Source organism: Colossoma macropomum, unplaced genomic scaffold, assembly GCF_904425465.1.
Source record: "Colossoma macropomum unplaced genomic scaffold, Colossoma_macropomum, whole genome shotgun sequence".
NCBI lineage: Eukaryota > Metazoa > Chordata > Actinopteri > Characiformes > Serrasalmidae > Colossoma > Colossoma macropomum.
This window is the reverse complement of record NW_023494789.1, coordinates 6,905,733-6,920,130: the sequence shown is the minus strand read 5'-3', so window position 1 is coordinate 6,920,130 and position 14,398 is coordinate 6,905,733. Positions and strand designations below refer to the sequence as shown.

The 14,398-nt window shown below is 42.9% G+C and overlaps 1 protein-coding gene across 2 annotated transcripts in view; it reads right to left on the bottom strand.

The window, feature by feature from the left end:
* The window catches only part of pcnt (pericentrin), a 52,877-nt gene that overhangs the window by 15,641 nt on the left and 22,838 nt on the right, over positions 1-14,398 (bottom strand). Inside the window, exons 22-38 of one of the 2 annotated variants that reach the window (XM_036569891.1) lie at positions 13,601-13,753; positions 12,740-12,886; positions 11,138-11,298; positions 10,246-10,409; positions 9,068-9,282; positions 7,539-7,701; positions 7,273-7,464; positions 6,954-6,980; positions 6,352-6,584; positions 5,982-6,101; positions 5,803-5,823; positions 4,641-4,877; positions 3,898-4,065; positions 3,607-3,759; positions 2,811-2,975; positions 1,641-2,621; positions 32-202 (exon numbers count right to left, since the gene is read on the bottom strand). In XM_036569891.1, the coding sequence (XP_036425784.1) occupies positions 32-202; positions 1,641-2,621; positions 2,811-2,975; positions 3,607-3,759; positions 3,898-4,065; positions 4,641-4,877; positions 5,803-5,823; positions 5,982-6,101; positions 6,352-6,584; positions 6,954-6,980; positions 7,273-7,464; positions 7,539-7,701; positions 9,068-9,282; positions 10,246-10,409; positions 11,138-11,298; positions 12,740-12,886; positions 13,601-13,753 (3,471 nt within the window). The remainder of the gene's footprint in view (positions 1-31; positions 203-1,640; positions 2,622-2,810; positions 2,976-3,606; positions 3,760-3,897; positions 4,066-4,640; positions 4,878-5,802; positions 5,824-5,981; positions 6,102-6,351; positions 6,585-6,953; positions 6,981-7,272; positions 7,465-7,538; positions 7,702-9,067; positions 9,283-10,245; positions 10,410-11,137; positions 11,299-12,739; positions 12,887-13,600; positions 13,754-14,398) is intronic. The other variant, XM_036569893.1, reaches the window with a different exon arrangement.

Sequence of the window (14,398 nt, the reverse complement as noted above, 5' to 3'; positions counted from 1 at the left end):
TGTAACCACACTGTCACACGCTTTTACTCACCTGTCCCTCTTCGCGTAGCTTCTCTGCTCTCTCTGTACTGGTGCTGAGCCCCTCCTTCACTGCCGCAAGCTCCGCCCGCAGTACATCATGCTCCGCCCTCAGATGAGCCAGCTGTTCCTCCCGCTCTCGTAGAGCTGCCTCTGCCTTGGCCAGGGTCTCCTCTGCACACGTCTATGAGAGCGTGCACACACAAAAATCATTAGCCATCTTAAAGCGGTAGTAACTGGGTCACCTCTGATGCAATTCACTTATTTTTAGTACAAGTCATGCAAGTCTGGCACCAAGAACAAAACCAAAAGATGCGTGAGTACCACCCCTCTAACGTAAACCATCAAAAGCTTTCAAACACATCCTCTTGGAACTCGTTCAACTGTTCAAACCACAGTCATTCAGGGCGTGTAAAGCGTAAACAGAACTAAAACACAAAGCAATAATAAAACCAATACCAGAATTGTCCACCAGTCCAAGCAAACAGCATCTCAATTTCTTGGTTGCACACTTGTAAAACTTTCTATTTCAGAATACAGCTAAAAGAAACTATGCAGCTGTGCTTGAAGTGAAACCTAGAACACTGCAGTATAGCTTGCATGGGTAACAGTGCTGTCCTCAGTCTGAAACATCTTCCTCTTTCTCTTGTTTTACTTCCTGAATGAGTAAAGTTCTTGTGAGCCAGATCAGCAGTATGGGCTGGCCTAACCACACCTCAGTGTGGGTTTTTCCTTAGCCGAAGCTTTTACTAGACTGCATACAGTGGATCTGTGACCAATTTCTAGACTTACAGCTAAAATCCAAGCCAGACAACTCGCTAAACAAGGCTGTCACTCAAACAATGACACACAAAAAAAACCCAAAAACTTCCAAGGACCATCGCTTTGTTTAATTTGGCACACTTGCAAAAATAACAGCAACCCCAAGGATTAAACAAAACAAAAACAAAAAAACAAAGAAAAAAAAAGTATAAACCTGAAAGCCAGTAGTCTCTTTCTGCAGGCCCCTTGTGATCATTCCTCTGGAAGAATGGAAAAATAGGCTCCATATTTTAATGAATATGATTAAAATTTCTCTTCAGATCAACTATGAAAGTGTTGCCTGCATGCACAATACTGATTGTATACTGAATGTACTGAGCTGCTAGCAAGCAATGAGAGGTGCAAACCCTCTGTTGTAAAAACAACTGGCACCTCTCCACAAAGATTGCCAAGATACAACTAAAATGGATAGAACCACTGCTTAACAAATCATGCCACAAATCATGACATTTTAGCTGATTAATCCTCATGTAATTATTGCGAATAATGATACGTTTTTTTTTTGGTCTATTTTATGCAAGTACCCAAAGCAGCCAAATCAGCGGATTAGTTATCTCGCATCCTAGCTATCTTCAGTTAGTGTATACAGTTACACAGTATCATGTGTACTCAGTCAAGGCATACTTCAAGGGCTGTGAGAATGTGGGAGGGTCAACAGAAATGGTCCCAAATTACTTTAAACATTTTTATATTAACTTTTTCTTCTCCAACAAAGTTACCTCTTTCTTAAAACAAATTAAATGTGTGTTGCTGCAAAAGAAACATCAGAAAACTGATGTAAACAAAGCTAAGAACCTCACCAGAACTTCTTTGTGTGCCTCCTCTTGTTTGGTCACCCTCTCCTCCAGCGCTGTATTTAGTTCCTGTATCTGTTCACACTTTGATGTAATTTCCTGCTTCAGCCTCTCTATTTCCTCTTGGAGTTTTCCCTCACGTTTTCTCAGGGCCTGTCTCTCCATGTACAGTTCCTTCTTCCCAGTCTCCAAGGTAGCAATGTCTGTTCTTCCACGCTGGACCAGTTCCTCCATCTTTGTGATCTGTGCCTCAAGCTCTGCTGTAGTGTTCTGGGCGTCCTCTGACTTTTGCAGCAGCTCTTTGACCTGACCCTCCAGCCTCTCTCGCTTTTCCGTCTCCCTTTGTGCCTCCTCGTGCAGCCTGGTCAGCTCCTGCTGAGCCTCCTCTCTCCTCTCTTCTGCACTCCTCAACTGCAGATCCAGGTCCTTTAGTCTGGCCCGCTGGGCCTTCTCCCCATCCTCCAGCTCACGCAGACAGGCCTGCAGTTTGGCCACTTCATCCTCTTTCTCAGTTAGTTGGAGCCTCAGGTGTTCCGTTTCCTGCTCCAAAACAACCAGCCTACCCCTCTCCTCCCCCAGGCTGCGGCCCAGTGTCTCCACCTGCTCGCCATACTGTTCCTCCTGGGACAGGAGCAGCCTCTGCAGCGCTTCCTTCTCCTCTGCCAAACGTTCCAGATCTGCCTGGAGCTCCCGGAGCCTGGTGCGGGAGTTCTGCAGCGACTCACTGCTGAGCTCCTGGCACAGACTCTCCTCGGTGCCGTGCTTGGGCCGGGGGGACCAAGGGAAGTCAGGGGGTTCAGGACTGGGGTCACTGACTTCGTGGCGGTTGGGGTCCAGTTGGCTCAGCTCCTCCTGCAGCTTGTGGATGACCTCGTGCAGCTGCTCCGCCTCTTCCTCCTTGGCCTGCCGCAGACGCTCCTGATCGCCACGGAGACGCTCGACCTGCGCATGCAGCTCTTCAATCTCCACTTGCTTTTCCTCCACAACCTGATGGAAGAAAAAATGGTTGTCATGGTTATTACAAACACAGTAAACTTATTTTTCAGAACAAATTATACACAAATGGGAGATCTGATCAACTATTCAGGTCACTGTTACAGGATACAGAGAACAAGCAAATCTGTAACAGCTACAAAAGAAGTTTGAAAGTGAGAACACCAAGGAAAACAGGCTTACCTTGTTCTCCTTCGTGGTGTCCAGCTCCTGCTGCAGACGAAGGATCTGCTGGTTGAGGTGGTCAATCTCCAGGTTCTTCTCTTCTAACAGAGCAGCAGGGAGCTGCATTAAAGAGTCCTCTCCTTTCTCTTCTTGTTGCTTTTTGCGTAGAGCACTCAAAGTCTCCTGTAAGACACAGCCAGTGTATAGATATATGAAAAGTAAAAGTCAGACAACAGTACTTATTCTGACACATAAGCCTACACAAACACTTCAGACAGCACTCAGCTCTTTTCAGGACTACCACAGACGAGAGCAAAAATGACATTTATGCACCTGGGTAGAATGGGACTAGAGTCCAAGACATAGCAGTGGATTGATGTGAAATAATCAGTCGATATAAAAATAAGTGAAGCACTACCAGTTTTGTGCAGTTTTTTCATGCAGATGATTTAGATTTTCATTTGAAGCAAAGACCTGGTGCTACAACACTACACTGAAACTGTAAACAAGTAGAGTCTGAGATTACACTGAGAATTACACAGAGTAGAACATGAGTGAACGTTGATTTTACAGTGAATGCTATTCCAATGAGCACTATGGCCAATATAACTCAGCCATGATGTGTGAGCCACCATAGGCAATGGTTATTGGTCCAATTACTTACACTGATCACTTTTTTCATGTCAAAATGAATGCATTTTGTTTACATTGAAGGAAACCGAACTGGTTCCGACCTGCATTCTCACTTGGTGCATGTATGGGATTGCTGCTGTACCATTTTGGTTCCTCCTATTTTTACTGTGTGCACATGTACCTGCAGTTGCGTGATGTGTAGCTGGAGCTGCTCCTCACGGGCTCTACTTTCCCTGCTGCTTAGCTCAAGCTGCAAGGTGAGCTGCCTGACCTCCTCCTCCCTTACTGCTAGAGCTTTCTCCAACTCTTCTACTCGTTCCAGCAGCACCTCCACCTAAAGACATTCAATTTTAGATAAGATATTAAAAACTAACATTTTGAACACAAAACCATCAACATTACCTTTAAATGATTCCATCACTGTGCATACCAATGACACGCTGGCCCAAAAGGTTTATCAACTCAGACTTACCTGCTCCACTTTGTTCTGCAGGTCCTGTTGGAGCGTTTCTAACTGTTCTCGAAGACTGGGGTCAGCAGTCGGGTCAGGGAAGCGGTGTCTCGTCTCGTCCAGTTTGGACTGCAAGGCTGAGATCTGGAGTTTATTAGAGTACAGCTGCTGCTGCAAGGCCTCCTTATCCTACAGCACAAAAGGTAAAGACAAAAATGTTCCTAGTTTCATACAACCTCCTTGACCATTTACAATTGCATTTTTTAATTACATAATTTAGTAGTGTATTTAACAAGTTCTCAGGATCCTCAGACATATGCCCTGTAATGTCAGAGACAACAATACTGTTCCCCCATTCTACACACCTGTTGGTCTATTGTCATCTCTAGCATCGCTTTTGTATATTATTTCTATAGCAAGCAAATATATTGGATTACTTCCTTAAAGTGCCCATAAGGAAAATTAAATTTTGCATGCTCCCATGCTTGTAGAAATTAGTCATAAGGAGTGTTTAGACCGAGAATGTTTTTTTGAATGAGGCACAACACAGGACTCATTTACATATACCAGTCTTTTGGGCACAGTAGAAACAACTCATTCAATTCAAAGGGATAAAAAAAGATCAGAAATCAGTTTTGAATGAATGTGATTCTGATATATAAACCTACAAAAACTTCATATGTGGACCTTGTAGGGGCCAACTAAAAAAGAAGTGCTGTAGTATTTTGTTTTTGGAGAAAAAGTTTCTCACAGACTGAGCCCACCTGAGACAGGTCCTGCAGACTCTTGCGAGCTCTCTGCAGCTCCTGCTCCAGCTGCGTGACTGCCCTTCCAGCCTCAGCGCTGCTTAGGAGAGCCTGCTCTAACTCCCGAATTCGAGATGCCATCTTATCGATCTCATCATTGCGCTCCTCCAGGTCTCGCTGGCATTGCTCTTTAGCAGAAAGCAGCATGCTGTAGTCTTCTGTCTTGTCTTTAATGAGAGCCTGGAGACTTTCCACCTGAGAAGGACAGCAGCCATAACACACTGAATTCATGAAATGTTTCTCAGCAGGAAAAAAATAAATAAATAAGTATTGCACATTAGCATTTTTGTTATAACAGAAGACAAGACACGTTGCCACAAGCCAAATTATTAATTTTTTTTCACTTCCACTGTGTGGAGGGATCTCGGACAGATGAAGAACATGAAATAACTCAAGCATTGGCTACATTACACGACTTTTAAATACTAACAGGTTATAAAAAGACTGAGTATCTCACACTATGTGACCGGTTTCTGCAGATTGTTTTGGGTGACTGAAATATTGGGGATCACACACACTACACAACCGCAAAAGCGGTCTTCTCTCACTCTGTTTTCATTGCCTGATGGAGACCATTCAGATTGGGTCACTGACGAGCATACACTACTAGATATACTCCAACTGATCTGAGACGCAATCGGGAGGCAACAAATCTGAGTCTGCGTCCCTCACATGCTATTCGATTTACTCTCCCAACTGTCGACTCACATTTCCCCAAAATCTGCAGACTACAGCCAACCAGCACAGACTAAGCCAGCCTGAGAACTGGGGCTAAAATCAGGGTGAAAGTCGTGTAGTGGAACCTTTTAAGCTATGCATGCACATACTAAGATGAAAACTACAGAACAGTTGACAAAACTGTTTCATTTAGAGTGATTAAAGTTATTCTACTGCAACAGCCAGTCAGACCAAGCTAGCAAAGCCATTCTGCTTCACACATAACCTGGACAACATGCATATTAAACTCTATATGGTGTCACAGGAATGATTGCGCTTTAGAAAAAACACAAACAAAATAAAACCTACATGCAAAATTATACTTCCAAGTATCAGCTCACAGCTCAGGCATGCAAAAGCAGCTACACAAAAAGCCTAACACAACTACACCTAGAGAACTTACCTGGATAACCAAGTCTTCAATCTACAATGGTCAGTTTAGAAAAAAAAGCAGATGAAAGACAGAAAACCAACAATAAACATTTTAATCTTAAAATATATAAGCTCATGTGAGATGTAAGACCAAAAAGCAACCACTATCTACAGTCTCATAAAGGTACAGGAGAAGAATTGGGTCCTTACCCTCTGACCCTTGCTGTCCCCTCCTGCGTGTCCTTTGGTGGGCAGTCTCAGCTGGTCCTCCAGGTTCTTAATCTCCTGCTGAAACTCATCTCTCTCATGCTCTCTTTCCACTGCTTGCTCCTGTGCATAACCCAAAAAGTCAAACCACTGCACCCTCTATGAGCAGTCAATGAGTTTTTAAAAATCAAGGTCAAGTTTCTGAAGTCCACCCCTCCGTCATACTTTATAGCGATTTTACCATAGTTAAGAGAACTGACACCAATACCTCTTAACCACTGTAAAACCAGAGCCTCACGTTACAAAACTGATGCGGTTCAACTGCCACCCTCAGATGGTCCTCAGAATTGATGCAAAACACACACAAACTCACATCTATGAACTGACGGTGATGTTTGAGCTGTTTCTCCAGGGCATCAATGTGCTGCTGCAGGTCCTCCGTCTGAGCCCGGTGCTGCTCCTCTTGCTGCTGCGTGCGGCTCTCCTGCTCCTCCAATGCCAGCTCAAGCAGCCGCAGCCGAGCAGCCAGCCCACCACGGTCCTTCTCCGCCTGCCGCTGCACATCCACGCGCTCCTGCCCCAGCCGCTGAGCCTCGGCCAGTAGAGCTGCCACAAAAGGTAAGGGAGAGAAGTAGGGTGAGACGCCAAATAATGCCAACAGAAAAGGCACTCACAGACATATAAACACTTGCAGACAGGATGCAGTCATGCATAAGATCTTCAATTCAGTTTGTACATTCTCCATTCTGAATGCACAATTTACTGAGCAAAAGATAAGATTACCCAGCATTTCTGGACCATTAAAATTTATGCAGGGGTTAAGACTTTAAGCACAAATTAAGCAAAATTTTATGAAGGAATCCAAATTAATATGACCAAAAAGAAACATCACATCTAAAAAGAAGAAGCAGTTAATTAACAGAATTTCAACACAAAATTCAAACATCACTTCAGTCTCAAACATCAGTGACGAACCTTTCTCTTCCCCTACATCAGGGCAGCCTGGAGAGCAGGGAAACCACAAAGCATCAAACAAACGCATCAAAAGTTCTTAAATAACTACATAACCATTTCAGTGAAATATGCCAGGGCAATTATCTAGCAAAGAATGAGACACTGCATTCTTAAGAGCAAGTAAAACTACTGGCTTCAATTCTCTTTAAATTTTTCACCTAATCATATTGAAACTACAAGCAAATGAAACCTAGTAGAAACTCACTCATTATACAAGTCATGCTATCTGGTTTCTATTAGTTTTCAGAGATTAGCCCCACTATCACATTCTTTTACTCACCCTTCTCAGTGTCTCCGAGGCCTGCAGCGAGTGCGTCTCTCTGTCGTTGCAGGACAGTATGAGCCTCACTGAGGTCCTGCAGCTGAACGCGTGTGCTCTCTAGCTCCTCCACCAGCCTCTGCTCCTGTAACTCCTTCCGCTGCAGGGCCTCTTCCAGAATGGCCTTCTCCGCAACATAACCATCCATCAGACCTGAGAAAGAGAAATTCATACATTACAGAAAGTGGAGTATAAAACAGTTGAGGTTGGCTGGCTTCAGAACCCACCTTCAGCCTTGTGCAGCTCTAGCTGGAGCTGACTCTTCAGGCTGGCCTCCTGGTCCAGCTGCTCTAAGAGCTGAGAGTGTTGCAGCAGCAGAGCATTCCTGGCCTCACCACCCTCACTGAACTGTGCATCCACTGCAGCTTGCAAAGCATGCACCTGTTCCAGCTGTATAGACAGAATTAAAGAATAGAACAGAGTGAAATGGAGCTGTGATGTAAAATCTTACACCCTTTCACAGAAGACGCTGCACTTGAGGACTGCAATGATTAGATGACAAAGTAGACTGTCAGCAGCACAGACATGCAAAAAAGGCTGTTGCTTCTATGAGTCATTTACTTGAAAACAAAGGTACTCTACAATTGTCTGTACCACTCTAACAGATGCATGCGATCATTCTGACAGAGTGCAACAGACTATTGAACACAATGGCACAATATGGCATCTACTTTTTTGCTGCCTGTGGTACAAATGCAATTTGTAGAGATACATAATACGCATCAGTAGGCAGTTGCTTAAAATAAATTTACTGGCATCAGAAAAATGTTTACTTGTTTATTTGGATAATATTTCAAACTGATAGTTAATGACATGTATTGCACTGTAAAAGGGCAGAACTTTCTAGTGATGCTGAGCTACTGAGTTGTATATCAGCATTTTCTTCACTTTACTGCTTTTACAATGTTGTGCAAATGACAAACTTGAAACTTGAACTTCTGTGACCCTACAGTAAATTACAGTGTTCTGTACTACTAATCCAAGTGGATCTACAGGGTGACTCAAAAAGATTGATCCTATTTCAAAAGCCACATTTTTACAACCGTGAGGCTCCTAGGAACCAATCACACACCAAATGAAAGAGGGGGTCATAGAGTTTCTGACTGTCACCGGAAGATGGCTCCCTACAGTCTGCGAGGAGATGTGACCACTGAGCAGAAGCGCTCTTATTGCACTTCAATAAGAGTGAATCCGTCATAACTGTGCAACGTGATTTTCGTGGGCAGTGAACCTCCAACAGCTCAGAGCGTTCGTCGTTGGTTCCACACCACTGGATGATCTCCAAAATCGCACTGAAAGAGCCGTGAGTACAGTGACACCCAACATGCTCAATCGAGTATGGGATGAATTTGACTATGGCGTTGAAGTTGTCCGTACAGCTAGAGGAGGTTCATATTGAGCACTTGCAAAATTACATAAACCATTTACAGTTTACTGCATTGTTCTGTAATGATTTACAAGCGAAATAATCATTTTAAAATCAGATGAATCTTTTTGAAATCACCTGTATTCTCAACTTCTTGCATCAGCAGATATGTCAATGAAAAAAGTCAGCTATCATTAGCACACAATTCACTAACAGTGCATGCTTAGCAATTTTGATGGCACCACTGTGATGGGGCAAATTAAGGGGAAAGCCACAATGGTTTGATTAGTCAAACAGTGGACAAATATCTTTACTACGGGCAGGGGCAAGGGTTCCAGCCAACTGCTACTCTCGTTACAAAGGGCTCAAAGTGTAGAAGAGGTTCTGTACCTGCTTTGTGGACTCTGAGACCAGTTCCAGCAGTTTGTCAACAGCAGTGCGTAGGCGAGTGCAAGGCTCTAGGACCAGCTCCTCTCTCTCTGCGTCCAGTTCACCCTCGGGTCCCGAGAATATACTCTCACACAGCCGCTGGGACAACTCTAGACCCTCATCAGTCACAGTGGAAAACGCACTACAATCTACCCCATGCTCTGCAGCACCACCATCTGTTAAAACAAGAGAGAAAGAAAATACACATGCGTAAGTACAAGAGATGCACAGAAATTTAGGCCACCGAAAATGGCACTTGGGTGTCACTCCACAAATTTTGGCTAAAAGAAAAAAGAAAAAAAAGATTAAATAGGTCTATAATCAATAGATGTTATAAAATACATAAATGTTATAAAACGAGACACACACACACACACACACACACACACACACACACACACACAACAGTTCGTCACTCTCCTGCGCTGCATAAAGCAAACAAGTTCGAGTAGCAGCAGATAAACAGTGAACATGTGAGAACATGAGATTCTACAAAAGACATTAGACAAGCAATTTGTAATCCATGTTCATGACTAGTATCACTACAGGTTTGATACCATTTCAAAACACCTGCTGGCTAGACACTCAGCTTTCCAGCACCATCACTAGCCAAGGTTTTTAAAATGACTTGCCCAAAAAGTCCAAAACAATTATAATAGAATAAAATAAGGAATTTACCGCCTTGGATTACCAATTATTCTGTGATGACACGGACATATGACTTTATGGCACATAATGCCATATTATAATTTTACTTTTTTTTTTTATGTAAATTGTTTCATTTTTGGTGAAACACCAATAAAAGCAAAACACACAGATGCTTATCTTGATTAACTTGCCTGCGACTAAATTCAGCTCTTTACTACCCTAAACCTAATACTCATTCCAATGTTCTAACCTTAACCCAAAACAAACTTGCTCCTAATTTTAACCATAATGGACCAGGTATGTTGGGGCAAAGAACAGTTGATACTGTACAGGACAGTGGGTTCCCAGATCTAGAACTGAAACACACTACTGTAGGGCATCCACGTAACAAAGTGTGATCAATAAGACTTATTTTAAACCATTGGATTAACTTTAATAAAGACTTTGTTGGTACTAATGAAAACTAATAAATACAGAATCAGAACACAAACCTGTCTCTTGAGGGTCACAGCTGTCACTAGCACTGTCTCCAGGGCAGTTGCCTGCCACACATGGCCCCAGCCTGCAGTTGATGTGTTCTTCGGTTGCCATGGTTACCCGCAGCATCTCAAGGAGGACTCGCTGTAGTCGGTCATGGGCTGACTGAAGCTCTCGTCTGAGAATAGAGTCAGCCGGAAAAATTGAAACTTTGTCAAGGGTTCAAAAACAACATGTTTCCAATTCTGGTACTGCAAGGCTGGAGTAAAGCATGGTTTGGCGATTTCCTCGCTCCAATACACCGACTAAAGCCGGCAACTAAATGCCGAAATCAGTCACGTGTGCAGGGTTGACCTGTGTGATCATCTACAATGTCTGTATCTTTGACTAAGGCCCTCCGTGATGAGAGCTGGACACCACTGCAAACTTGTCAAAATCTGTACTAAATAAACTTTTAAACAATAATCTTTATTTAAAAGGCCACCAGCATGAAAAATGTAATTTTCCAAGCTTTGGAATAAGAGTTTGATGTGGTATGTAAACATTAAAAGTTTTAAACCATGTTGTTTATTCCCCAGACCCTCTATGGAAAAGGCTGTTTTTGCAGCTTGGTTTTTTTTTTGATGTCACAAAAACACATTTACATATAACTGACTAAACAGGCTGCAGCAGTTTAGCTCCGCCCACTCATGAAGTTATGAGGAGTGTTTCAACCCGGAGTGCTTTTTGAATGAGGCACAATACAGGGTAGCCAATCAGAAGAGCTCATCTGCATGCATGCGTGTTATAACGAATTATGGCTTTTAAATACAACAATGTAGGATACGGGAGCTTTAAAAGGAAACAATTGTGTCCATTCAAAACTGCAACTGCTACCTCCAAAATCTAGAGTGAGTGACTGCTTACCTCTGCTGTGTGGCAGTGTTGAGGTCATCACGAAGCATAGCCAGCAGGTTGGCTCCCTCCTGGTTCTCCCGCTCTCGCCGCTGCAGTAGAGTCTCCAGTGTGTCCATCTCCGAGCGCTTGCCCTCCAGCTCCCCCTGCAGGCCGCTCACCTCCGCACGCAGCTGAGGGAAGGGCAGCACAGACACAACAGTCAAAAATCCAGTCATCACACAGACAGGATATACATCATCCAAGAGCACATTGTGAGAAACCAGACAAAACAAGCGAAGATGGAAGAACAGTGAAAGCACAGTAAATTTGTACTGCAGGAATTTACATGAAAACAGTATGATGCAAAATTGTGTGGGAGGGACAGAGCAGGGGGAGAGGAAAAGAAGGGAAAACAAACACTAAAATAACAGCAGCCACAACATGAGATGCACACAACACAGTAACCACAGCAACCAGTCTCCTCAAAGCGCTTAACAGGGAGTCTAGGATTACCCCTCAACTAATCTGATCGATTCTGCATCATGGTAACAAGGAGGTGCGTACAAACATGGACAGGACAGAAGAGATCGTACTGTGAAAGTCAAGGGAACAGTTTTCTACATTTTACAGACAGAGCCATAGAAAAGCTACGATCAAAGTAGTCATATTGAGCATCTCTGGCGAATCAAATCCAGGAAAAGGCAAAGAGAGAGCAACACAAAGTTTAGTCTGTCTGGTCTCAGAGCAGGGCTGAAGACAACTATTAATTGAACTTGTACATCAGTATTTTATTGGAAGATCTGTACTTGTCAAAATACTGAATTTGAACAGTTGAACATGTAATCAATTACACACCCAATAGATAAATAAAAACACACATTACATGAAATGGTTACCAATAATCTGATGAGATTTATGGTTATTTGGGTAAAAAAGGTTTTGCCCTTTTTAAAAAACAAACAAAAATCCATTTCTTTCAAATCACATTTGTAACATCACATTTACACAGGTGCAAGGTGAGTGAAAATCTTATTCTCTTGAATTTAAACACACACACACACACACACACACACAATATATACACAATATACACTAGTATTGCACTTGACTATTTGCACTTCCGAATGACGTATGTAGGTTTTCTTCTTTTTAAGCGGTAAAAAGGTCGTATTTCTGCTGCAGAGATTGTGACTTGATTGCTATCTACTGTACGTCCAAGTCAGTAGGTCTATGAACAATGAACCATTTTACATTGAAACACTCTGAATGACTGTTTACATCTCAAAGTCGGAATTATGCAGAAAAATGGCTTACAGAAATTTCTTTACTTTTGAACAATGCCACCCCATTACTGTATAGAAATGAAACTTGGAGCTGCCACTTCAATAGTCTTTAATATTTTTGTCTATTTCTTCCTTAGAGTTTGTGAAGCTCCAAAATTTTAGCAGTCAGTTTAGATTTATCCAGTTAATACAGTCCATTTATCATCCAGAAAATGAACCGCAATTGCAGTTGCACTATTTATACTTGCTTATTTCAGTAATTACTTCTTGAACTACTAAATGTTTTAAGATGACAGGATACCCAAGTGCATCTTAAGGCCTGAAGAGAAATACAGAACATCTGTCTTACCTGTGACACCACTGTGTCGAGCTGTTGGAGTTGTGCAGTGAGCTGGCTCATCTTGTCTGTGTAGCAGAGTTCGTTTTGCTGATGTTGCTCCCGCAGCTTCTTCTCCAGCTCCTCTAGAGCAGCAGCCTTATCCTGCTCACTCTCCTCCTAAGACACAGCCAGGACCCATAGATTAAGGAAGCATACAGAATACTACTGCAGACGAATACAACTCCAAAGGCACACGCATGCAAATGAATCTCACCAAGTCTCTATTCTACATAAAGACACAAAACCTCACAGCACGCAATGCCAGAAATTATACTGTTCACTCAACACAAATCCCTATTTAGCCATGTCTCACGTGGCCCATCACTTTTCCCCATAGGCAGGATTATTAAGGAGAAGAGTAGTACTGAACCCTCTCTACATCATCCTTTACTGGGATGATGGCCCACCAGGATGTAACCCTTGGAAAGGCCGTGTACCACTTCAGCTGTCCCCACCACACACATACATCTCTCCCCCCTGAACTCACTCTACTAAGACCGAAGCCATCATAACCGTTGGCAGAGGGAAAACGTCTAAATCGTTCATCACTGGAGCTGCTGCTACGGGGGGGATTAGTGGCATGCTAAGCCCAACGTGCCCCATCCCTAAAGTGGGCCGCCCCCTGCTCCAGATGTTAACCCCATCCCCCAGCCTGCCACGAAGCTTTAGCCTATATTGTTCATCTATGACTATGACTCATGCATAACCACATCATACACTTAATAGACTTACCAAGTTCTGTGTGGCCCAGAGTAAATAAAGGACTGCTTTTTTGTTTCAAGTCTTAATCAGATAGATTCATATATACACACAATTCAAATGAACTCTCACCTTTATCTGTGCAACCCTCTGCTGCAGCTGCTCCTCTGACTGGCACTTTAGAAGTTCCGCCTCCTCCAGAAAGTGGAGACGTCGTCGCGATGCCTCCTCCTCCAGCTCCCTGCGCAGAGCCTCTATCTCTCTGGCAGAAGCTCCCCTCAGTTCCTGTTGTAATTTCACAAAACATAAAAGCAACTTTTGATCTCTTTATTCATGTCATGACTGTAGAATTGAACAATCATGATAAATCAAACTTTGTTGAACCAAAGGGGAAGAATTTTGGCTACAGATGGCATGATATCACTTACTCCTTTCAAATACTGATAGATATGGAAATATTGAGTATCTGCTGATATCGTTATGATTATTCTTTAAGAAGAACAGACAAGGCAAGTTTTACTGAACCACCATCATCTGCATGGCCTTTGTGAAAATTTGATCATATCAGTCCAGTTCTATCATCACTCCATGGGCTGCCTGTTAAATTCCGTATAGATTACAAAATTCTTTTATTGACGTATAAAGCCCTACATGGGCTCGCTCCTGAGTACCTACAAGACCTTATTTCCCTTTACGAGCCACCACGATTACTCAGATCACAGAGTGCTGGCTTTTTAATAGTTCCCAGAATTCAGAAGGTTTCATCTGGGGGAAGAGCCTTTTCTTATAAAGCCCCCAAACTCTGGAATGATCTTCCAGAAAATGTTCGGGACTCAGACTCAGTCGCAATATTCAAATCTAGGCTGAAAACTCATTTGTTTAGTTTAGCTTTTGGTAGCTAATGTTTCCCCTTGGATAAAGGCAGCAGAT